Here is a 25,207-nt window from a genome sequence, read left to right as displayed (position 1 = left end):
GGCCCATTTCAGAATAATATACAGTATATTATTGTATTATACCTTTTGATGCATTCATGTGTTCATCACTTTAATGTTGCAGCTGGTAAAGGAGGAGCTCATTTTAACTACTTTATTTATTGGTGGGTAGCTTACCTTATAATAATACATCATCATTTATTAGTTGATCCATATTTTGTATTAATAATCTGAATCTGCAAAGTAACTAGTAGAATAACTAAAGCTGTCAAATAAATGTAGTGAAGGAAAAAATACAATATTTCCCTCTGAGATGTAGTGGAGTAGAAGTGTAAAGTAGCAGAAAATGGAAATACTCAAGTAAAATACAAGTACCTCAAAATTGTACTGAAGTACAGTAGGCCTATTTGAGTAGCCTACTTAGTTACATTCCACCACTGGGGATGTAATTAGTGTACAATGACGTCCCATTGAACAGACCAAAACAGCAAAAGAATACATTACCTGGAGATTCAATACGGTAGTTGTAAATGTCAGGAAGTGACACCTCCGGCCACTGGGTGGGGTCGTTCGTCCACATTGATGGAGGCATACTGAAAGGCCACTCATCATCCCCTATTTCTTAAATTGTTTTCTATGTAACCGGCAACAACATGGCATAATTGTTTACTTGACAGGCCATATGATTTGGGCTCCTAATAGCTAAAAATGATTTTCTTGTTTTATGCTATTTAATTAGCAAAGACCTCTGAATTTGTATTTACCACCTGTCAAATTAGAGGGTCCGTTTTCACCCAAAAGGAGGCGGGGGCAAAGTTCCCGGATGTGCTGCTCTCATGTAATAAAACCATGAAGTAAAACCATCCATTCATGAAATTAAATGATTTCATTTAAGGATCCCCCTTACCCTGGGAATATGCATGAACATTAATGGTTTGCATTTAACAATGTATGAGACGCGCAACAGAAGTAATCCTGGCCAGTCATACTGTAAGCCGCAGAACAGCATCGCCCATTGCAAATAAATAGAAACGTTTTTTCCAATGATGTAATCCACCAAATCGCACTTAAGGATATTCTCTTACGAATTATAAAATTTGAAGTGAAAAAAAAACGGATTTATTAAAAGCGGCATATGCAAAAGTAGCTGACTAGGCTGCTGCAGAAGTAAAGAAAATATCGGCCGATTTATCGGCTTTTACCTGCTCCAAACTATCGTTATTATATCAGCCTTTAAAATTCGCCTATCTGTCGACCACTACTAGTAACCCTGTTAAAAATCTAATAAGTAATGTGACTGTTTTAAATACTTCATCAAAGTTATGTAACTTATTACATTTGATTGCTTTTTTAACAAATGTTTGAAAGTGGTCAACAAAGCTGAAAAGTTCTAAAAACACAAACCAGGCAGTGTAAACCTCACAACAGTCCTCAACACTGCTGTTCAAAATAACTTGAATTAAGATTGGAACAGAGCATGAATGTTATATTCTACCTATAAGCTTTTTACCGAAAATGTATTCAGATGTAACCCCTTTGTAATCATCAACATTTTGATTAGTCGCTGTAATTTAATTACGTACTCTTTCTCAGTAACTGTAACTGATTACAATTACACTGTTAACACAATGGGTGAAGCTTATTAGCACAATGTCTGTATTGTTGTAGACTGTGTTGTTGTTGAAGTCTTACGTGCAGAATAACTGTTCTTTGTTTTAGGTGCCTCACTGTAATGTAAATATACCGGTCATACCTTTTTTAAAAATAAAATATATTACCATATGAATCATGAATAATACACTGTGTATAAACATAGCACAAGGTTCAGTAGTACATTTTTTACTGTGGTTAATACAAACACATGGACATATATGCAGTAAACAACATATTACAGCTAAACGAAATGTCCGTAAAGCACTCAAAATGTTGCCCACTCAATAAAACATTTACAACAGTTATTTAGTAATACACGTTTTTTTATTAAACGATTATACAAAACATTTGAAAATGTATGTGTCTGTACTAACAAGCATTAAAAACAATTTTATCAGTGCACTTGGATAAAAAAAAGAAAAGAATATATACAAAATGGGTTAAAACTCCTGAACAGGAACAGACAGGCAAGTCAAAAGAACCTGAAAAGTAAAATTTGGACACTTAGTATCCCAATAACTATAACTTGGCTTCATGTATTTCGGAGCCGTTGGCCACGTCAGTCTGGCCGTTGTCCTCTTTGTAGCGGGCTGCTTTCCTGCAATGGATGAAGACGTAAACAGGATGGATAAACGCCAGCAGACTGAGGAGAACCAGAGCAACGTCCACCTGTAACAGATCAGAACAACAGTTATCCATTTGTCTGAAGTCAGTTATAATATCACACTTCTCTTGTTTTATTTAGTTTACATGTCAACGTACCGTACTGACAATACGGTACTGCCATCCACCTAAATGTGTCCCCTACGAGGATTTGATATTCAGCCAGCAGTTCTTTTGTAAAACTAGTTCTTGAACTTTTCTTGAGCACTTACAAAGAAGGGGTCTCCGCCCAGAGCTCCTTTGACCAGGGCAAAGCAGGGGTACTGCAGCAGAGAGACAAAAGCAGACATGGACATCACCAGGCCGTACAGCTTCCCAAAGTGACGGGCTGGAAACCTGAGAGAGAGAGAGAGAGAGAGAGAGACGTGCTGTTTCCATAGGTATGCCAATGACAAAAGCACATTATCGTCTGTGATGAGCAGTGGTGGAAGAAGTACTCAGATCTTTTATACCATAGTGTAGAAATACATATATAAAATAAAAAAATAAAAAATGAATAATATATATATATATATTGTATATTAGGGCTGTCAAAGTTAACGCAATAATAACGCGTTAACGCAAATTCGCTTTAACGGCACTAATTTCCCTTTTCAACTTGCGATTTCAGAGGTTGTAGTGGGCTCAGTTTTAAAGCTAGAGAGAAGATAGTGGTATCATTATGAAACTAGAAAACCTAAGGAATCCATTGGCATTCTAGCTTGCTGCGAAGGAGGTTAAATAACGCTCCAAACTTACGCTAAATTTTGGCCAGGAAAAATTGGCATGGCAAATTTTTCTTGGGCGCTACCCACATAATCAGCTGTGCTGCTCATCCCACAAATGCATGATCCTTACAAGTTGGACATCATTGCGAAGGTAAATAAACAGGCTTTCCAACGATGTAAAATACAATGCAAATTAGCATTGTAACAACAGAGAAATAATCCACCAAACACAAGTTTCCGAACTTTGTTTTTCCAGTTTATAATAACACTACTTTAGGAGCAACGGAAGTAAGATGGTGGCTGGTGGTACCACGGTTTAGCACTGAGTGTCGGAGAACTACGGTGGCCTTCAGGTAACATAAAAATGTGAAAGACCCTCTCTAGAGCCAGTGTTTAGTTTGTCCGTTCTGGGCTACTGTAGAAACATGGCGGAGCAAGATGTCGGACTCCCTGAAGAGGACCCACTCCCTGTGTAGATATGAAGGGCACATTCAAAGCTAACTCACATTCTAAGCTAGTCGGCCGTTTCTGCAGGACTATTGTGTTGTAAGGTGTTTTTTTGATTTTGTCCATCCCGTATGTGTGATTGCTACTCACGCAATGCTAACAAACGCTGCATTTCCCCCGTAAAGGAAGGAGCGATTGAGGACTTGTAGAACAAAGGTGAGGTACTGCAGTGGGAGGAGAGGAACGGAGGCGCACACAGAGAACAGCAGGCACTGCAGGGAGGTCAGGAACAGAGACAGAGAGGAGGAGCGCAGGTCTGCCTCCTGCATGGTTTCTCCTGCAGGAGGAAAAACGGTGAAGAAGGAAGGAGTAGAGTTGCTCTGTTGCACACACACACAACACACACACACACACACACACACACACACACATGCAGACAGTTATAACAGCAGACACTGATTTACCAGGAGCCAGGGGCTTTCCCTTGTGTCTGTCCATGATGAGTCCGTTCCAGGGAGCGCACAGCACTCCACACAGCTGGGTCATGGCAAAAGCATTGGTGTACTGACTCACTGAGGGAGATGTGATGAAGGGAGGGAAACAGCCACGGAGAGAAGCAAAGAAACAAAACAGGAGTTCGGGTTGGATGGTGATGATGATGAGAAGAGGGAATGGAAAGGTGATGAGAGGACAAGGAGAAAGGTTTAAATCACAGTCAGTTAATATGTGACAAAGACGAGTCAGTGACTTTTATAATACATTTTTATAGATTACCCAGGTCGGGGTCATCGTTGGCCAGCCGGTTGAGCATGGGGTTGAGCGTGCCAATGAAGAGGTAGTGCCTCAGCTGCATTATGGACAACCACAACAGGTGCCACAGGAAGAACCAGGACCTCACACAGCTCTGGAAACTCGCCACTAAACACGTGGACATTTACAGAAAAATGTAAGAAAGTCGAAGTTTAAAGTTAAATAAATGTACCAGTATCTACTACTGATGTTTGAAAGAAATTTTGTTGAACCGTGAGCAAGCCAGTGGGGCACGCTCACATGCACTATCTTGCGAGGATATTATAAAGAGCACCTTTAAATCCATGTCATGTGACAGTAAATTAAAATTCTTTAGCTTTTGGACTGTTCCGGTAAAAACAAGCTAATTGAAGACATCACCGTGGGTTTTGGGAAATTGTGAATGCCATTAAAAAATATATACAGCGATGTACAGTGTATATAATATGTAATATGTCATGTGTTGATAATGTGAATTTGGAGGTGGTGGCAACAATGAGGCTACCGTTTCCCGAGTCTTGGGCCTCTGTCTCGTCCTCTGGTGGCACGTTGTCCTGGACACTGGACCCCTGTGAAACTGTCATGGCACCATCATTCATCCTCATCCTCTCAAACTGCTCAACATTTTGAGGGTTGGCCATTCCGCAATTCAATCTGTACATCAGGAAAAGTGAATGTCGAAGTCATTTCTTGGCCGTGAAGATGATGTGCATGACCGGATACAGCAGCTGCTTCAAAGAAAAGCTGATGTTCTCACCCGTAGGTGTAGTGTGGTGGCAGAGGGTAAGGGATGTGGGTTCTGGGCATCAGCAGGAAGGTCCTCACCAGGTGTATGATGCTGCAGAAGGACAAAACAAGGAGGGAGTAGCGGAGAGAGATTCCCTGTTCATGCAGAATCTGGAAAGCAGAGGAGAAACTTCAAGAAAATTAATCGACAATTCTGTAGAAGTTAACGTACGTGTTGCTTTCTGCTCAAATAAAAACACAGTAGATGTCAAAGAAGCACCTTGACCTCAAATGTTGTGTTTCAATCAATGAGCAAACTCTGGGTCTGAAAAGTGAAGCAAATGTGGAAGTAGGGCTGTGTATTGGCAATAATCTGGCGATACGATACGTATCGTGATACAGGGGTTGCGATTCAATATATCGGGACATATCGCGATACTGTAAACAACGCGATGTATTGAGAGTTTTTAAATCTAATTTTAGGAAAACTGTAAAAAGCATACTACCATATGCATAAAATCTGAGCAAAAAAAGTAATTTGAGTTTATGGTCTCAATCGCTAGTTTCAAGTCTTCCTCAATACAGCATGATGTTCACTTAGTAAATTATGGTCCCATTTAGAGTCTAATGTTGCCACGGTGTTGTCCGGTCTGGGTGTGTCCGTGTTTTCGTCTTAGAACTTTAACCCTTTTGAACACATTCTCACTCCCAACTCGTCAAATACCGCCGCTTGGTCAGTGCCCCTCGGCATTGGAGACCAATGCACGGGGTACCCCTCTTGCGTTACTTTTGGACGGACCGGGGACCGCATGTCAATCTACGTTCGTTACATGCATAGCATCCTTTCAAAATAAACTTCCGTTTTCACAGGAAGTTAGGTTTAGGCAACACAACCACTTAGGTAGGGTTAGGAAACGGTCGTGGTTGACGTTAACTTCACTGACTAGTGACTCATGGGACTCACGGGACTGACGATACCGACGACTCAAGTGACTAACAACTGATGTGACAAAATAAGTCAACGTTACTTTTAGTTTCACACGGGACACGAACACCGGCCTCCTGATTGAAAGTCTTGTGTTTGTGTCACTTCTGGAAGCAAAAAAACAAGATGACTACGGCCAAAAACCTAGATGGCGACGGCCAAAATGCTGAACTTGAGGCTTCAAAACGGCAGTCCACAGACCAATGGGTGACATCACGGTAACTACGTCCACTTCTTATATTCAGTCTATGGTTTCAATTGCATTTCAAACCACAAGTTAAAGTGGATTTGATGTCAAAAGATCAGATTCCATGTTTTTTTTGCTGTAGAGAAAAACACTTCATAGAAGACCTGGCAAAAAATTGGATTTGCATTGTCTTGATGTGATGTGTGAAATCATTACCTGTTCACTATATTGTCAACCTTTTTGTGTCAGCCACTTTGCATTAAGCTGATTGACTCTAGTGACAATGATTATAGTGGACTATGTAGCATAATAAAAAATAATGAAGAAGTGACAAAGTCAAAGTCAAAGCCAAGTGCAACAAACCATCCTGCAATGTGAACGCCCTGAATGGTGCCTTATATTATTTTTTTTTAGTAAATGATTTCAGATGCTGGCAGAATATAGCATTATAATGGCTCCACATTTACCTTGATGATTAGAAAGACACCAGAGGAGGAGTCAAAGGCACCATTGTAGAGGGTGATGATGGTGGAGCGATGAGCAGCGAACAGGTTTGCCACCTTCCCGACACACAGAGATTAAATATAGGGACAGAAAAATTGTGGATATGGGTTATTGGAGAGTTCAAATGTGTTTTAAATATAATTTATTTTGGACATAGAGTATGTTTCTGTGTAATATTATGTCAGAATTCACCTGGATGTTGGTTAGAAGGAGCAGAATTCCTCCCACAGCGATGCAGGACAAGGCAGGAAAAAGCAGCTCTGAAAATGCTACATGACAGTGGAAGACAAACTTTACTGACAAGTTAAGAAATGATTCCCTTGATTATGTGCTCATGACATTATTGTAAACTCAGACCCATCCCCTTCACTATAGTGCTAGATTACAGAGTCGAAGAGTAGCGAGAACAGCAGAAAAGTTGGGTATTTAAGCAGCGAAGAAGAAAGCTTAACTTGTTTGGTTCTGTGGTAGTAATGTAAATGGATCTGATATGATTAAGGGGTAAAATACATATTGTATGGTAATCACCTGGGCAAGAGAAAAGATAAATGCTGAAATGTCACTATTATTTTGTCTGTAAAGCAGAAAAGGGAACAACATCACAGTACAGTGCAAGTTCTGCCTTCCAGCTGTGAAAATGCATCGTCATCCAAGGTCTCGAGTCACTGCCACGTTAGTTACCAGATTTTAACTTAGAGCACCAGTAGAGCCCATATAAATTAAACTAAATTAAATTAGCCTACATTCAAATTTCTAGGGCTTTACCATGTGTTATTGTGGTTATATACATGTAATTTATGGTGCTGTTAGAATGCTACTATAGCTACTAAAGTTTTACTTTTGGACTGCGACAATTACAGCGACGACTGAGCGCCGCGTCGCTCGCTCTGTGAGAGAGAGAGGAGGGGAAGAGAAGGTTGAATGTGCACGCAATGTTTCTCTAAATTGTTAATAATAATCATTTGAATGTCAATGTTATGGATGAAATTATGAACTATTCGGTACAGCCCTAAAATTTCCCTGTTTGTCCAGTATTATGTTTGCTGGACCAGAAATTTTAAGCGGTTCGCTCATTTCTTTAAACTTTAAACTTTATTACATTTGTCATATACATACACGAAATTTGACCTCTACATTTAACCCATCCTAAGCATTTAGGAGCAGTGGGCCGCTGTAAGCGATGTGTGCACATCTGCATAGTATATTGTTCTTTATTTTAAATGTATTTTAAAATTGTTATCCTGCTAGTATTCTCCATTTTTACCAAATGCATCAGTAATCTCATAACATCTTTTTTTTCTGTTACTGTAACAGATTACAGTTACCCTTTTTTTTGGTATCCTAATTACGTAACGTCGTTCCATGTGATCCGTTACTCGCCAAGCCTGTTGCCTAATAACTTTTAAAATGATTAAAATGAGCAGATATACTTGCTTTAAATGTTTGAAAAAGTTAGTAGTAAACTGCTTGAGATGGTCACTTGATTATTAATGTGTGTGCACCTACCTGCACTGGAGAAGGCCACGAGAAGGGTTCCAGTCGTGTATAAAGATCTGGAGAGAGAGATATGACTGAATTTAGTGCAGCTACATAAGAGTCTCTGAAGCACACACACACACTCAGACACACTAGAAAGCTGACAGCTATTTTCACACTTCACACAAAAAAATATAGTTCTAGTACCCTATGAACTCATATTTGTTACATTTAGATTTATTATATTTTGGCATTTGAAGAAAAAAATATGATGCAGTCTTTGAGTGGAAGATTTGCTTCAGATACATTTATTTAATAAATAAGGAGGTAGGTTGACATTTTTAAAACCCAATCTCTGTCTAAGTCTTTTTCACGGGAGGGCTCTTTAACATGATAACCTGAGCAATAAATAAGTAACCTAAATTTTCAATGTATAACTTCAAAATCTCCAGAAATCAACATTCCTCACTATCCCAGCAAAGAGAGGATTTGATATCAGACACTTGTGATGCCACAATAAAATAGGGGATATAATTATTAGTATCAGCAGGATATATTTACTATTAGGCTCTTTCCAACACCAACGTGCATGTAGATGTGTGTCACATCTGCAGACACGTTTTTAATAAAATGATCCATTTACAGACAGAAAGTCTGGGGTCAAAGGGTTAGTACTTGACTGAACTCGGCCTACTCAGTTTGTCTCGAAGAGTAAATAATCAAATAAAGTCAATATAAGGAAGGGTCAAATGAGGTTGGATCTGCTTTGCTGTAATCTCTCTATCTGTTAGAAACACCATACTTTTATCTCTGTACCTTCCCCCCTTTATTCTAACTGTAAACTGTAGAAATAACTGAACTGCAAACTGAAATATACATTTGAGCTCATGGATCCCGTGTGGGTATCATCATGCACTGAATAATAACTTATTTCAAACTGTTACCAGCTTGTTTTACCTACCAAACGTCTGAAGCTTTTGTTTCTTTATGCAATCTGAGGTCTGACTTTTGTCTAATTTGTCAATCAACTATAACATTACTAATCCGTAAACAGATATCTTCCTATGAATGCAGAATCTGTAGGCAATGGGACAACATTGTGGTATCGGAAGCATTCTGGTTTCCTTTTGTAGTCCGTTTGTAGTATTGACCAATCAAATTTGAGCGGGATTTGGTTGCATGCTGGTAAACAGTGGAAAGCAAAACAGATGGAACCCATTGGCCAAAATGCAATCTCAGAACCAATCGGCTGTCATCTGACGACGATTTAGCTTTTTATTAGCGTTTTTTAAAAGAATGTATCTGCATTGGTATGCATTTATCTGTTTATACAGATCCGCCATAGACGTCGTCTCTCAACTCCAACTCCATTCTCACTTCTCAAGTTCCTAATCGGACTGTACACAATGGCCAGCGCATGGAAGAGGAAGTCTCGGCCCAGATATCCGCTGGCTACACCAGAACCCCAGAAATATCCTCCGTTGTCCCCAGAGGCTAAATCAACATCAGATCGATCGACGATGGGTTTAGAGATTGTGACAGCATTGCAAAACTGATGCTCTTTTTTTGTGTCTGGAGATAAAAACAAACAAACAATGAACTCACATTCCCAGCAGCCTGGTTACCATGGTGCCAAATCGATCAAACAGGTAGCCATTGACTAGAGACAGGAAGTTGTTGAGGAACGAGGCGATGGTGAAGACCAGAGAGAACTGCTCATCCTGTCTACTACAGTCTGTAAGAAAGAGAAACAGAGAAAGCCTGGGATATTATGGGATATTGAGCAAACTGATAGTTGAAACCACAATGTGTCCACTAAAAGTAGAATAAATATTGGAATTGGGTTCCTCAGGCGGGATGAAAGCAATGGGATGATAATGTTACTCTGTGTCTGCTGGATGTGTCTGTGGAAATTATTAGCATACATTAGCCATAATGACAAAGGTTACAGTATGTCTGCCCCCAAGTGGCCAAAATTCTATTCAGATAGCTTTAACCCTCTGAGACCCATGGGATTGCGGGTGATCCCGGCCGATCCCGGCCGACTTTACTGTTCTTCAGAGGCTGTAGCAGATTTGTTAGCTTATTGGAAAGGAAGCTAAATAACGTTTCAAAATAAGGAAGGAAAAACTGGCATGGCCATTTTCAAAGGGGTCCCTTGACCTCTGACCTCAAAAACCCTGGGCAAAACATTTTTGACTGCTATATAAATGTGTGATTTTTGCCCATACTGGGGTCCCTAAACAGTCTTGGAATTAGCCTAATTGAGTATCAGTGTAAAGCTGAGACTCTTGTGGATCCAAAGAGCCCAATTGTAGTAGTGAGACCATTTTTTGGAAATTGACCTCACTGTATAAAATGACCTGTGGTGACTTCTAGGATAATCACAGCCTCATGAAACTTTACAGCCACAAACTAGAGACCTAGAGCATTCAGAGGATGGATGGCTTTACTAGGTAGATTGACAATAAGGGGGTTTCTGAGCTGTTTCCAGAAAAGAAGTGCTTGCCATCCAGTTGCCGAAAAATGCAATTCTTGCAGAAATCTCCAAATGTCAAAAGTTGTTTAAACCAAATCACAGCCTGGCTTTTTCTATGGTGTTCCTCAAGGTCTTGGTGTCTTAATGTGGTATTTTGGAGGGATTATTGATCATTTTTTTATCAATTCTCGAGTGGTAAAAAATGGTTAAATTTAGCACCAGATCTGTGTAACAAATGGTATCAACCCAAGAAATGGGTTAACAACTTATCAGACATAATAGAGCATCTTTCAGATGCTGTACATACACCACTTCTATGTGACATCTACTGTTGACCTGCTATCTCCCACTAAAGACCCCCAACCCCCCCCCACCCATCTAAAAAAGACAAAAACAGGTCTATTGTGGGTCTCAGAGGGTTAATTATCAGTACTGATTGTACTTTTTTGCTTCAGTTTAAGTATATGTGTGCCTTTATTTTGTAAAAAAACAAACTGCTAAGTATTTGTTCTATTCTGATAATCGGGTGAGCATCCCGGCAACAAGACCACCTGTCAAACCTGAGCTCCAGAGTTGCTCACCTGTACTGTTGGTACCTTGGACGCTGACACAAAGCTGACTGAAGTAGCCATCCTCCTTCAGCACAAACACCAGAGAGGCGTAACCAAATACCACGCCGGCGAAGCACAGACACTCCAGCATTCCCGAGGCCAGAGTCAGCCCGTAGCGCAGCCTGGTACCGACCGAGATGTACCTCTCCATGCTTCACAAGGTCTCTGCTGCGTTACAGTTTCTACAATGCAGAACAAAACAAAGGTGTTTTCTATCTTTCATTTACAGCTCAAACAGTACAACATGGACTCTTACTAACAGTATAATTATTAGGGCCCGAGCACGAAAGTGCCAGGACCCCAACGGTGTCCTGGCACGAAGTGCAAGGAAACCTATTGTTTTTCTAAGGATTATTATTTTTCCGCTGGGAGATTGCCTTTTTGGGACCTTAGCCATCCCCAAAAACTCACCAAAAGTGGAATATGCGTCAGAACTGGTGGGAAATTCAATGTTCTGGAGTGATTGGGCTCGGGTGTCACCAGCGGGCGAGATAGCGCCCCCTAATGTAGGCAGTTTTTCAGAGAAAGTTTCTTCAATCGTCACGAAATTCAAGTATGTCATTGCTCACATCCTCATACCTGGATTAAATATTTTTGAGATTTTTTCGGCCAGCAGGAAGTCAGCGATCTTGGACTTCCTGCGTTTTTTTCAAATTTACGAACACATCTTTGAAGACTTTAGGATGCACAAAAACTCATGAAACTTTACACACACATCCAAACTAGTAATTACTTTGATTGAGTTGTGAAATTTTGCTTGGGCGTGGCATGTTGGCTCTCTAGCGCACCCTTATGTCTTTTAGCATTTGAACATGCCTTTGACGCCCTTGGGATACTCGAAAACTCATGAAAGTTGGCAAAAACATGGACACCTGTGAACTTTATCTAAATGTACAGCCATTAGGTTCAGTGGGTTTAGCCGGCTCTCTAGCGCCCCCTAACGCGTGGAAGGCTATAGTTTGGTCAAAGTTGATCCTATATTCATGAAATTTGGTATGCATATCCCACTCATTATTTCAAACATATTCCTCATCGGGTTTCATTAGCTCCGCCCACCCGGAAGTCGGCCATATTGGATTTTGTGCGTTTTTCATGTATTTTATGCATACTTTTACGAACTCCTCCTAGAGAGTTTATCGGATCCGCGTCAAATTTGGGTGGTATAACCCTCAAACTACTGTGATGCTAAATTGCGAAGAAATATTTGATCGCTCGAACGGTGATGTCATACGTCATGTGAGAAGACGCTATTTTGTCACTTTTTTGGTATGGAACTTTGCTATACTCCTCCTAGAGGATTCAAGCGATTGTTGGATTTATTATGTGCAAAAGTGCTTACAATGACCTGCAATAACCTGACTGTTGGATTTGTTGTGAATGGAGTGATTGCGAGGAAAGGGAGGTGGCAGGTGTTGTTCTTTTTGCAAGGTCAAAGAGAGAAAGGAGTCAGAAGGAGAAACAAAGAAGAAGATATGCAGCAAAAATATCACGTGTCATAATCTCATGAATATTAATATTGTGTAAACCATGAATAGACTGGATCAGGGATAGCTCGGGGTTCAGACTTCGCGAACTGACCCATGCACTGTATGTTGTCAGGGACACGTTGATTGGATCCAGATATCTGTAAATTCTTTTATTTTACTTATGCAACATTGATTGTTCGGAATAAATTGTATTATTATGCTTTAACCCGTCTGTTTGGAAAATCTCTTTGTCACACAAGATTAACCAGCACGTAACTGGGCCTTGACCTCTCGGAGGTAGAAGGCCAGTTCCTTCAATTGGTGACCCCGACGTGATCTTCGGCATTGAGAAGCGTGTCCAAAGGACGGACAGACCGGCGAGAGAGAGAAAGGGCCCTGAAATCTTAAGGTAAGCAGAACCTGTTGTATCGAACTCTGCATATTGGCTTACTCTAAATTATCTCTCTTGTTGTGCTGAATCTCCTTTGTAGTGATAAATGTTGCAAAAGTAAAGACTTTCTGTTGAAAACTAAAAGGAGGAAAGTTGCCCTTTTAGTAACGTCTGGGACGTTAGAGTTTAGTGTTGAAAACTAAAAGGAGGAAAGTTGCCCTTTTAGTAACGTCTGGGACGTTAGAGTTTAGTGTTGAAAACTAAAAGGAGGAAAGTTGCCCTTTTAGTAACGTCTGGGACGTTAGAGTTTAGTGTTGAAAACTAAAAGGAGGAAAGTTGCCCTTTTAGTAACGTCTGGAAAACTAAAAGGAGGAAAGTTGCCCTTTTAGTAATGTCTGGAAAACTAAAAGGAGGAAAGTTGCCCTTTTAGTAACGTCTGGGACGTTAGAAAACTAAAAGGAGGAAAGTTGCCCTTTTAGTAACGTCTGGGACGTTAGAAAACTAAAAGGAGGAAAGTTGCCCTTTAAAACTAAAAGGAGGAAAGTTGCCCTTTTAGTAACGTCTAGGACGTTAGAGTTTAGTAAAAATAGCGCTTGAAGCGCCTGTATGAGTGTACATTAATAACTAGTATTCAGAGGAAAATTAAAACTTACTGTTGATACTGGGCCAACATCGCTGGAACATCAAAGTGTCCAGTAGAAGCTTATGTTGGTAGGATCACAGCGAGGGGCATAGCGACCCATTTACTCTGAATCTAGTTACTGTCATAAACTGAATAAACCTGTGTGAAATAGTACTGGACAGAATGGACGGAGAATTTGACAAAGACTGTGAGGAACGGGGTGGCTGTGGGCCTCCCCGTTTATCATTTGGACAGCAATGGGCTAAAGTCAAGACCAATGTAATCTGTACATTTGATCCCAAGACTAGAAATAAAGAGACTCAAGACCTAGATGAGTGGTATAACATGACAGTGAAGGAAGGGCATTTTCCAGCCACGGGAAGTGAAGCCAAATTCATGCCAGTGATGAGAGCATTAATACAGGTGGTTCATAGAAAGCTGCTGCAAGCAGGACAAGACAAAGAAAAGGGACATATGTTTGTAAGGAGGAAATTGAGGAAGAAAGAAGACGAGTTGGCAAGTAAATTGGTAAAATATAATGTGATACAGATGGCTGCACTATCAGCCTTAGGCAGCCAGACGAAAGCCACCCACGCAAAAACCGCTGAAGCAAAACCACTAGTGAAACCCTCACCCAGTCCTAGCGCACCCCCACCACCAAACCCACATACTAGCCAGCCGCCACATTACATGTCCCTCCATCAGCAGTACCCACCTGGCCCACATCCCGACCCCCCTCCTTATCCTCCTCCTACCCCTAGTCCGGTACCAACCCCACAGGACAGTGATTATACAAACGAAGTTATGGCACCATTGTTTCAAGTGTTAGATGGTACTTTGGAACTAGAAGAGGAAAATGAGTCATTAAAAGAGATGGTAGCTCAGTTGACTAAATTACAGTTGGCAGATGCACGGACTCGTGCGACAGATAAGAAAAAGGGAGGGAAAGAGAAAGATACCCAGATGGCTCAAATTGTAACACCAGCTCCAGCCCCGCCACAGAATCCTTATCCACTGCAAGGCCCGCCACAGGCTATGTATCAACCCCAGTATCATGTTCCTTACCAAGCTGCCCCATATCAGCAGCCCCCTTATCATGAAGGACGGAATAGAAGCAGAGGGAGAGGAGGAGGCAGGGGGAGGGGGTATGCCCAACCAAGAGGAGGCAGTTGTTACATCTGCGGAAGCCCGGATCACTGGGCACGTGACTGTCTTCAGAAACAACAACAGCAGATGAGAGGGCCTCCACAGCAGTCATATCAGCCAGCAATACAGACTCCACCAAACCAACAGCTAGCTCCAATGCAGGCATACAGCGGGTACTCTGCGCAGGGACCTCCACCTGGTCCATATACACCAGGAATGTTCCCATAGGGGTGCCCGACGGAGATGGAGGGGCAGGGGCTGGCAGAGCCCTGTCTCCAGTTGACAGTGAACGGAAAACGAAGATGGTTCATGGTGGATACGGGAGCACGTTACTCCACCTTAGCTGAACCTATGTGTTCCCTTTCCTCTCACTATGTTTCCGTTTTGGGATTTTCCGGCACTGAACAAAGACTGCCTTTTACTGTTCCCCTTCCTGTCCGGCTTGGGAGACAGGTGATGGAGCACCCTTTTTTGTATGCACCTGATTGTCCACGTGATCTCCTGGGAAGAGATGTTTTGGCAGCACTGGGGGCTTCTGTACATTGTTCACCAGAAGCTGTGATAGTGAGTTTCCCCGGAGGAGAAGAAATGGTGTGCTCCTCCCCCTCCAGTGCTGATCGCATGTGCATGTTGAGTCCTGATACCTCACCTGATGCCCCACCACCCTGTGCAGACATATATTGGGCCCTGCTAGCCGACAGAAACTCTCTGATTGACTTTTACAACATGTGGCAACCATGGATTAGGGCTCTACACCCTTACCTCCCTGTTCCCGATCCTCCCCACTGCACTCTGAATTATGACAGAAATAATGATCTTACGTATCAAGATGAGTTCCAACAGAACCTGTTAGATACAACCTGGGGGATAGGAGTAAGAGATGTTTATATAGCACCAGCAGGAGTAGCAGCCGCAGTAAAAACTAACCCCAGCACAAGAACAATGGTATCGCATGTCAGAAGAAGCTGTTCCCCATGTGTCCCTAGCCATAGCTCCAAAACATCAGGCAGCAGAACTTACGGCTGTAGTTTGTGCTCTGCGGTTAGCGGAAGGGAAGGCAGTGAATATTTTCACAGGCTCTGCGTATGTGTGCAATGCAATTCACAGAGATATGTCTGGCTGGGTGCAAGCGGGTTTTAAGACTAGTCAGAATAAACCTATGGCTCATGAGGAGTTGATGAAAGAGTTGTTGGAAGCAATCCAGTTACCACAGAGGGTAGCTGTGATCAAAGTGAAAGGACACAGTCAGGGCACTGACTTAGAGAGTATAGGAAACGAAGCAGCGGATGCAGCCGCTAAAAAGGCGGCAGGGTATTTACCTACTATGATGGTCATGACCACAGCAGATTTCGGTTCTGAGATAACTGATTTCTCCATCATACAAGCTCAGGAATCTGCCACAGCAGCAGAACGAACCATCTGGGAAGATAAGGGAGCTATAGAACAGTTTGATGGTATATGGTATAACGGAGATCAAATAGTTATGCCCCCCTGTTGGATGTCCTCAATATTGACTCAGACTCATGGACTTGACCATAAAAGCCACAAACAGATGTTACGAGATCTCCGCCACTGGTGGGTGTGTGGGTGTTCAGAGGACAAACAGGTTCAGCTTATACAGAGTTTGAACAAAGTGTTCAGATGTACAACAAAAAACAACAAATGAGTAAAGATCTTCCAGTCCCTTCGAGTTGGAACTAAATGTGATTATTACATTATGAAAATGCCCAGTGATTGGCAGTTTGGTTATAGCGAGTTCACTCTACTCGACTTTAGCCCTGATTTTCCGCTTCCAGACTAGCGACTACAAGGGAGCCTGTAAATTGCGAAATTTGATCTGAGATCTGCAAAAACTCTCGTGAGACTTGCTGCCTGACGACCTAACCTAACCTCAACCATTCGAGGCATACGACATGACACAGGAGGCTGTTGTAACTTGACTCTACATATTCCAATCTGCTCCAAACTTCACAAGCTGGATAAGAATCCCGGCCTGAAGACATATACGTTCCATTATTGAGTTATAGTGATAGCGCCACCTACTGGCAACAAGAAATGGTTGTATACTGCCACCCATCCTCATAGAAGTGCCTTTTAAGGATGCCTCACAAGTTCTCAACAGGTCATTTACAGAGCCACGCGCCCCACGCAGAAAATACCCTCTAACTGTTGCGTGCAGTGTCCGACTTTCATGGAAATGCACTGCAGCGGGTACCCCCTACGTGTGCGCAAAGGGGCGAGGGCCCGTTCAACGCTGCTTGCAGCTTTAATTATTATTATTATTGCTCCTTTCCTCTAAGCTTCCCAATTGTAATACACCCTTGTTTCCCACAGTCCTACATTTAAGTATTTTATGTAAATGTAATGAAATTACATTGTAACTTGCGTTCTATATTATAAAATGGTACCGTACCAAATATTTCTGTCCTTTTACTGTTATTTTTACATTTTGATATTTGAATAAAGGACTCTAATACTTCACCCTCCACTGTATTTGTGGATACTGTACAAATTACAAGGTGGCTTTCCCCTTTAAACTTCACATAGGCCTCACTGAAAAAGATGTCCCTTATCTTTATGTCCAACTCACATTGCAACATGAGGACAGTGTGTGTGTGTGGTAATCGCCAGACTGTAATCCAGATTAGTTAACTTAATCTATGTGTGTACTGACGCACACGGCACAATGTGGACACAAAACCGCCTGTTATTAGACCGTTACAAGACTTTATAGCAGTTATCATTCAACACAACATGAGTGGACATGTGATATCCTAAATATGAGAAGGCTTTAAAACACTTTATTCTCTATTTCTCTATGTGGAGATTCAACTCACCTCAGTCTTGTTACAAAACGCATCGTTTCGCCAACACCTTATTCCATTTACATGTTAAATGATGTTTACCTTGTAATTTCGAGCCAGTAATCCAAACATTACAGTCCTCTTGTGCAGGGACTCAGCAGGACAGTAACGCACCTTGCACTGTTACGCAGTCTGACATGCAGAGCTGCGTCTGTCTGTCTGTCTGTCTGTCTGTCTTTCTGTTAGCCAGAGATCCAGTTGTAATAGCAACAGGTGGACACAGGGCGGGAAACATATGGGTCTCTATTATATATGCAGTAATTCTCATTAGCAGCTGTTGTTGTGAATTATAGGATAATCTTTCGGATTTTATATTATTTAGCCGACATGATGACAACATTTAAATTAATCTTATCTCCATGAAACCTTGAGATAAAATATACTAAAGTACTATAAATACAATACAAACCCACACATGGTAGGACTTGCAGGAATATTAAAAAGATTTTCTTTTTCAGTCTACAAACATAGCGTCTTTATAACGATGATGGCATTAGAAACTGCTGTCATGGTGCCACCACTTTTATACTGCACAGCACACTGTATATATGTATGTATGGACTCATTGATGTAGAAATAGGTTTGTGTGCAAAAACTTAACCTCAGTCGTTGAAGTTTGTTGTGCAAATGCCCGGTTAACTACAATATGTACAACACTATATACAGTAGTACTACATACAGTACTTCCACTGCTTCTGCAGGCTGAGTGGAGCTCTCTGCTGACCTCTGGAGGTCATCACATGGTCTAATTCATTCCTATTTACACCTGTGTACATACATGTATATTACTTCTCATCATGCATATACATACTGTTTACATTCAGTTTTCCCATCTGAAATACAGGTTCAGGTTCAGGTTCAGGTGACTTTATTTGTGGCCGTAGGTAGATTTGTTTTGCATCAAAAATAGAGGATGACATCCGTATTGACAATAAAGTAGAGCACAGATGAGAGACAGACATACCAAAAACATGACAAAGAGTACTCAAAGGCTTACTGGGATCAGGACACAGCAAAAAGAAGGCCACAGAACAATATAAAAAAACACTGAAATATCAGGACAAAAAAGACAATAAAATGAGAAAAGGGAGAAACTTTCCATAAATATGTGCAAAAGCTGCTAGGACTTATTTAAATTAACAATTGCAGCTGGAACAAAGCTGTTCCTGTAGCGCTTTGTTCTACTGACTTCCACAAAATTTTAAATTTACAATTCAAATACTATTTTATATTTACTTATGCTTATATTTAAGCCCTATATTTTAACTGCACTATTTTTTGCCTTACATTATCGTTTTGCTTTTACTTTTACTTGTGTGATTTTCCATTTTCCATATACATATTTTATGAGTATTGTTGAGGGAACCCAAGACCAAAGATTTTCATTGCCAATGACAAAAGACAAATAAAGAACCTCGAACCTTGAACCCTAATTCATTCATTGAGCTGACTTAGTGAAAAACATAGTATGGCTACCATATGATTTACTGTATGTCCAGCTGTGCCACTAACATCTTCAGGAGAATTGGCATTAATACAGTATATGGACAAAGTGGAAAAAAGACACTTGCACTTACATTTCTGATACATTGGAGAAAGTCATACCTCTTTTAAAACATCATTTTAAATCTGTTACATCTCATTCTAGTTTCATGTAGTGAATGGCGGTAAATTTAGTTTAAAATCAACTAAACAAGAGGTTTACTCTGTCAAAAAGAAAATAATCAACTATCAAGCCATAAAGTCACGATTAAAATCCATTTAATCGCGATTAATCGCATGATTGTCCGTAGTTGAATTAATCGCAAATTAGTCACACATTTTTTATCTGTTCAAAATGTGCCTGAAGGGGAGATTTGTCAAGTATTTAATACTCTTATCAACATTGCAGTGGGCAAATATGCTTGCTTTATGCAAATGTATGTATATATTTATTATTGGAAATCAATTAACAACACAAAACAATGACAAATATTGTCCAGAAACCCTCACAGGTACTGCATTTAGCATAAAAAAATATGCTCAAATCATAACATGGCAAACTGCAGCCCAACAGGCAACAACAGCTGTCAGTGTGTCAATGTGCTGACTTGACTATGACTTACCCCAAACTGCATGTGATTATCATAAAGTGGGCATGTCTGTAAAGGGGAGACTCGTGGGTACCCATAGAACCCATTCTCATTCACATATCTAGAGGTCAGAGGTCAAGGGACCCCTTTGAAAATGGCCATGCCAGTTTTTCCTTGCCAAAATTTAGCGCAAGTTTGGAGCGTTATTTAACCTCCCTCCCAAAAAGCTATGACATTCATTCCTTACGTTTTCTAGTTTCATATGATGCCAGTATCTTCACTCTAGCATTAAACTGAACTCTCTCAATGAAATGACCTGTGATTGGACAAAGTCTCCCGTCACAGGCTAGATTTTCTAAAGCCTGAAAACAGAGCCATGAGGAGGTGCAGAAGTCTAGTTTTCTCTCAGAACACTTTAATTACAATATGCTGAAGGGTTATTATGGATTTTTTGCCCAATGATGCCAAAAATATACTGCCTACTGCCACTTTAACACTGAATGAGATATCTACACCTTAAACAGCAACAAGCATGTGATTTTAGCGGAAAATCTCTGTTAATCATGCTCAGGAAAAGGTAACCCTTCCCACAGTAGTTACAGATGGACTTCCGCCTAGTTGCATTATCATGATCCATGAAAGAAAAAAACTGTGACAAAGGCACGCACCAACTCACGCACGCACATGCTATTACGTCCACAAAACCAGAGGTTATAAACTAGGATGCACAGCGGGAAATCTGTGTAATGTGTTTGCATTGAATAAACCTTTAACATTGGCCCACCTTCACATTGTCATGAAAGAAATAAACTGTGACAGAGAGGCTCAGGCGCTCATCCACACAGTGTCACTCTCTATGCGCACAAGCGCGCACGCACTCCCACACGTTATACATCCACAAAACCAGAGGTGTATTCAGATACACAGTGGAATTTTGTTTGCATTAATAAACCTTTAACACTGGGCCACTTTCACCGGTTACACAACTAATTAAAAGATAAACAACATCTTTGAGCCACATCATGAACCGGTATGCAATTACAACCACAATATGTGCGCTCATCTAGAAAAGTGGAAATAATCCCACTCACAGTGCAGCCTACTAAAAAGCAGGAGAGACATTTTATCAAGATGTGTGATGAGTGGATTTATGAACTCACCACTGGAACAGCTGGAATCTCTGGAGACTGTGAGTGCAGAAGCTCCTCAACACAACTTCTTTCCATTGTTTCGCAATTTTAGAGTAAGATCATGCCCACTGGCTGCTCATACAATGCTGGATATGGTAGTTGTTTTTTTTTGTTTTTTTTATTTAAGGTTAAAGGAATACATACACAAACTTGTAAAGGGACATACAGACAACAGCAACTACATATATATAAAAAAGTAAAAACATTAGAAAAATAAAAGAAAAAAAAGTACTACCTGTTGTAATAGTGCAGTGTCAAGAGGTAAGTTCATATTCATATACATACAACCAACCTCATATATATATATATATATATATATATATATATACATACAGTGGAGGAAATAAGTATTTGATCCCTTGCCGATTTTGTAAGTTTGCCCACTGACAAAGAAAAGAACGGTCTATAATTTTAATGGTAGGTTTATATTAACAGTGAGAGACAGAATATAAAAAAAAAATCCAGAAAATCACATCATAAAAAAGTTATAAATTGATTTGCATTTGATTGTGGGAAATAAGTATTTGATCCCCTAGCAAAACATGACTCAGTACTTGGTGGAGAAACCGTTGGTGGCAAGCACAGAGGTCAGACGTTTCTTGTAGTTGGTCACCAGGTTTACGCACATCTCAGGAGGGATTTTGGTCCACTCCTCTTTGCAGATCATCTCCAAATCCTTAAGGTTTCGAGGCTGTCGCTTTGCAACTCGAAGCTTCAGCTCCCTCCACAGATTTTTTATGGGATTAAGGTCCGGAGACTGGCTAGGCCACTCCATGACCTTAATGTGCTTCTTCTTGAGCCACTCCTTTGTTGCCTTGGCCGTATGTTTTGGGTCATTGTCGTGCTGGAAGACCCATCCACGTCCCATTTTCAGTGTCCTGGCTGAGGGAAGGAGGTTGTCGCCCAACATTTCACGGTACATGGCCCTGTCGATCCTCCCTTCGATGCGGTGAAGTCGTCCTGTCCCCTTAGCAGAGAAACACCCCCAAAACATAATGTTTCCACCTCCATGCTTGACGGTGGGGATGGTGTTCTTGGGGTTACAGTCAGCATTTCTCTTCCTCCAAACACGGCGAGTCGAGTTGATGCCAAAGAGCTCGATTTTGGTCTCATCTGACCACATCACCTTCTCCCAAGCCTTCTCTGAATAATTTTGGTGTTCATTGATAAACAGACGGGCCTGTACACGTGCCTTCTTGAGCAGGGGGACCTTGCGGGCGCTGCAGGATTTTAATCCGTTACGGCGTAGTGTGTTACCAATGGTTTTCTTGGTGATTGTGGTCCCAGCTGTCTTGCGATCATTAAGAAGTTCCTCCCGTGTAGTTCTGGGCTGATCCCTCACCTTTCTCATGATCATCGATACCCCACGAGACGAGATCTTGCGTGGAGCCCCAGACCGAGGGCGATTGATGGTCATTTTGTGTTTCTTCCATTTCCGAATAATGGCACCAACAGTTGTCTCCTTCTCACCAAGCTGCTTGCTGATGATCTTGTAGCCCATTCCAGTCTTGTGAAGGTCTACAATCTTGTCCCTGACGTCCTTAGACAGCCCTTTGGTCTTGCCCATGGTGGAGAGGTTGGAATCTGATTGTGGCCAGGTGTCTTTTATACAGGTAATGAGTTGAGACAGGTGTCTTTTATACAGGTCACGAGTTGAGATTTCGGAGTACTTTCTTAAAGCGAGAGGACTAATCTAACCGGTCTGTGGGGGCCAGAATTCTTGCTGGTTGCTAGGGGATCAAATACTTATTTCCCACAATAAAATGCAAATCAATTTATAACTTTTAAATGATGTGATTTTCTGGATTTTTTTTTTAATATTCTGTCTCTCACTGTTAATATAAACCTACCATTAAAATTATAGACCGTTCTTTTCTTTGTCAGTGGGCAAACTTACAAAATCGGCAAGGGATCAAATACTTATTTCCTCCACTGTATATCTATATCCACACGGGCATTCATATAGATATCCACTTAGACACATTCGCTTACACAATTATCTATTCTATTTTACAGACAAAAAAAATGGTAGTTGCTCTTAATTGGCTAGGGAGGGGGGAGTTTTATAGGCTAGTATAATAAGAAAATACTTCCATTACCAAATTGTATGAGTTAATTTGACTAATAGCTGTAAAAGTATTTCGGTTTAGTTTTTTCCTCAGGAGAGAATTAGCGAGAAATCCCACCTTTTTGGATGGGCCTTGGGCATCCCTAACGCAGACACTGCAACAAGGTGACACCCACATTTACCTGTGACCATGAAAGACAAAGAAAGTGAGACAGATGGGTGTGAAAAGAGACAACTATTGTACCTGGTTAACCTTACTCCTCAGGTTCAAGCAAGGCCAATTACAGAGCGAATCACCGTGGAGCTGGTGCGTGATGAGATGTTGGACTGGAAAATACCTAAGTGGGTTTCCACAGACTGCTTGTAGTCTGTGTGTAGACTAGAGCTTTGCTGTCCTCTGGAGGTTCACTGCACAACCACAACAAGCTCTGTTCAGCTGAATCCTGATCCTGACGACAGGTGGGCAGGAGGAGCTACTCCACAGCAGAAGCAAAGGTCGTCACAGTCATTAGAATGATCAGAACTGACATGGTAATATTATTTTATTTAGCAATAATATTGTATGTTAACCTCAGCTCTGGTTGCTCTTCAGGAGCTACCCTACATTTGGAAGTAAATTTGCAGTCTATTAAAGTAGAAGAAATGGTTTCCATTTTATGTAACTTAACCCATGGCAAAGGAAGCTTTCAAGTGTATGTATGTCTGTCAAGTGTGCGTGTCTGCGAAGCCAAAGACAAAATTCTACGCAAGTGGACAACAAAGATGTCTATTCTAAGCCTTTTTCAGCACACAAAAGAGGGCTTGATGCCTAAAACACTGGTGTCACGAGATGTTTCAGCCATGGAGGTGCTTATAATGAATCATACAGTATATTTCGTCCTCATGATATCTGATGTCTTCAGGCATGTCTCTGTTATATCTCTGCTTCAGTTAGCTATAGTGTATTCACTTCCCTCTCTCTGTAGTCTAAAGACTACAATAATTGGTTGTCAATCTCTGGGTCTGAAAAGTGAAGCCAATGCTGAAGTGCCTTAATCTGTCATTCTCTCTAATAGCCAGCAGGGGGCGACTCCTTTGGTTGCAAATAGAAGTCTGATTGTATAGAAGTCTATGAGAAAATGAGCCTACTTCTCATTTGATTTATTACCTCAGTAAACATTGTAGACATGAGTTTATGGTTTAATCGCTAGTTGAGCAATCACAGCATGATGTTCATTTAGTAATTTATGGTCCCATTTAGAGTCAAATAGACCATAAAGCAGGGGATGCTTTAGAGCGTGGCTACCTTGTGATTGACAGGTTGCTACTGTGATGGAATTTTCCATCAATTCCTCTCTTATTGGTAGAAAGGTCAGAGTGTTTGTCAGAGTGTCCCTCCGTTGACATTATTGGGTTGGAGTCCTGTCTAGAGGAGCCACCGTTATCTGTACAGCTGTGCCTGTAGTGGAGACCGTAGAGCCAGTCGCTAGGGCAACCAGGGTCAGAGATGCCAGAGGAACGGAGTAAGTCAAAACATGATAAGGGGTAAGACACTGAGCACCGGGGAGGAAGGACAGAGTTGTGAGGCCTTAACGCAGAGAGCATCTATTGTGGAGACCTGTCAATTCTCCTTGATCAAGCTTCAATAAACCTTCTTTTGTAAGACATCATCAGCTCCGGACCTCTTCCTTCCAAAGATAACTTGTGTATCAATTATTCCATCACAGCTACCACACCGTTGTGAAATTAGAAATTTGCTCCGGTTGGTGGGCGGTGGGCGGTGGGCAGTTTTGGCTCCACTGTTTTCAACATGGCGGCCGAGTCACAAACATTCACATTTTACAGCTAAATAGTATAAAATATGTATCTGAAAACATTTGAGGCGAGAAATAGGCATTCAGTAACAGCATCATGATTCATATTTGATCAGCGCTGCCTAGTTTGACAGTTTGATCGGAGCAGTTTGATTGACAGCTGTTTTAGAGACTGCTCGGCTCTGGTTGGTCATTTCCCTTTGGGCGCGGTGAAGTTTTGCAAATGCCGTTATAGGAGCACAGGGGTCACAGGAATATGATTTTTTTCACAGCTTATCTGTCTCATGCACTACTGTCAGGATATAGTGACAGTTTTATAAAAATAACGTTCGATCATATTTGCTTAAAGTTACTGACTGCAGCTTTAGGGACATGGTAATCTGATCTGACATTTGCAGCCCAGTGTCATT

The 25,207-nt window shown here is 41.2% G+C and overlaps 1 protein-coding gene across 7 annotated transcripts; it reads right to left on the bottom strand.

The window, feature by feature from the left end:
• Positions 1–1,781: 1,781 nt before the first annotated feature.
• LOC119484571 (solute carrier family 43 member 3-like) lies at positions 1,782–17,844 on the bottom strand. Of its 7 annotated transcripts, none has more exons than XM_037763460.1 (13): positions 17,648–17,816; positions 11,156–11,367; positions 9,701–9,830; positions 8,126–8,172; positions 6,812–6,888; positions 6,583–6,675; positions 4,975–5,114; positions 4,723–4,871; positions 4,203–4,346; positions 3,893–4,000; positions 3,579–3,765; positions 2,487–2,537; positions 1,782–2,280 (listed from the first exon to the last, which is right to left on the bottom strand). In XM_037763460.1, the coding sequence occupies exons 2-13, from the start codon at positions 11,334–11,336 to the stop codon at positions 2,052–2,054; spliced, it is 1,536 nt and encodes a 511-aa protein (XP_037619388.1). In that variant the 5' UTR covers positions 11,337–11,367; positions 17,648–17,816; the 3' UTR covers positions 1,782–2,051. The 7 variants fall into 7 exon arrangements, 5 of the variants coding, with proteins under 5 accessions (XP_037619388.1, XP_037619387.1, XP_037619389.1 ...); XM_037763459.1 differs by having other exon boundaries at positions 1,783–2,280; positions 17,717–17,844; XM_037763461.1 differs by having other exon boundaries at positions 1,784–2,280; positions 2,487–2,610; positions 17,717–17,844.
• Positions 17,845–25,207: the final 7,363 nt, after the last annotated feature.

This window comes from Sebastes umbrosus, chromosome 3 (genome assembly GCF_015220745.1).
Source record: "Sebastes umbrosus isolate fSebUmb1 chromosome 3, fSebUmb1.pri, whole genome shotgun sequence".
NCBI classification, from domain to species: Eukaryota; Metazoa; Chordata; class Actinopteri; order Perciformes; family Sebastidae; genus Sebastes; species Sebastes umbrosus.
This window is presented reverse-complemented; position numbering and strand designations above follow the sequence as displayed.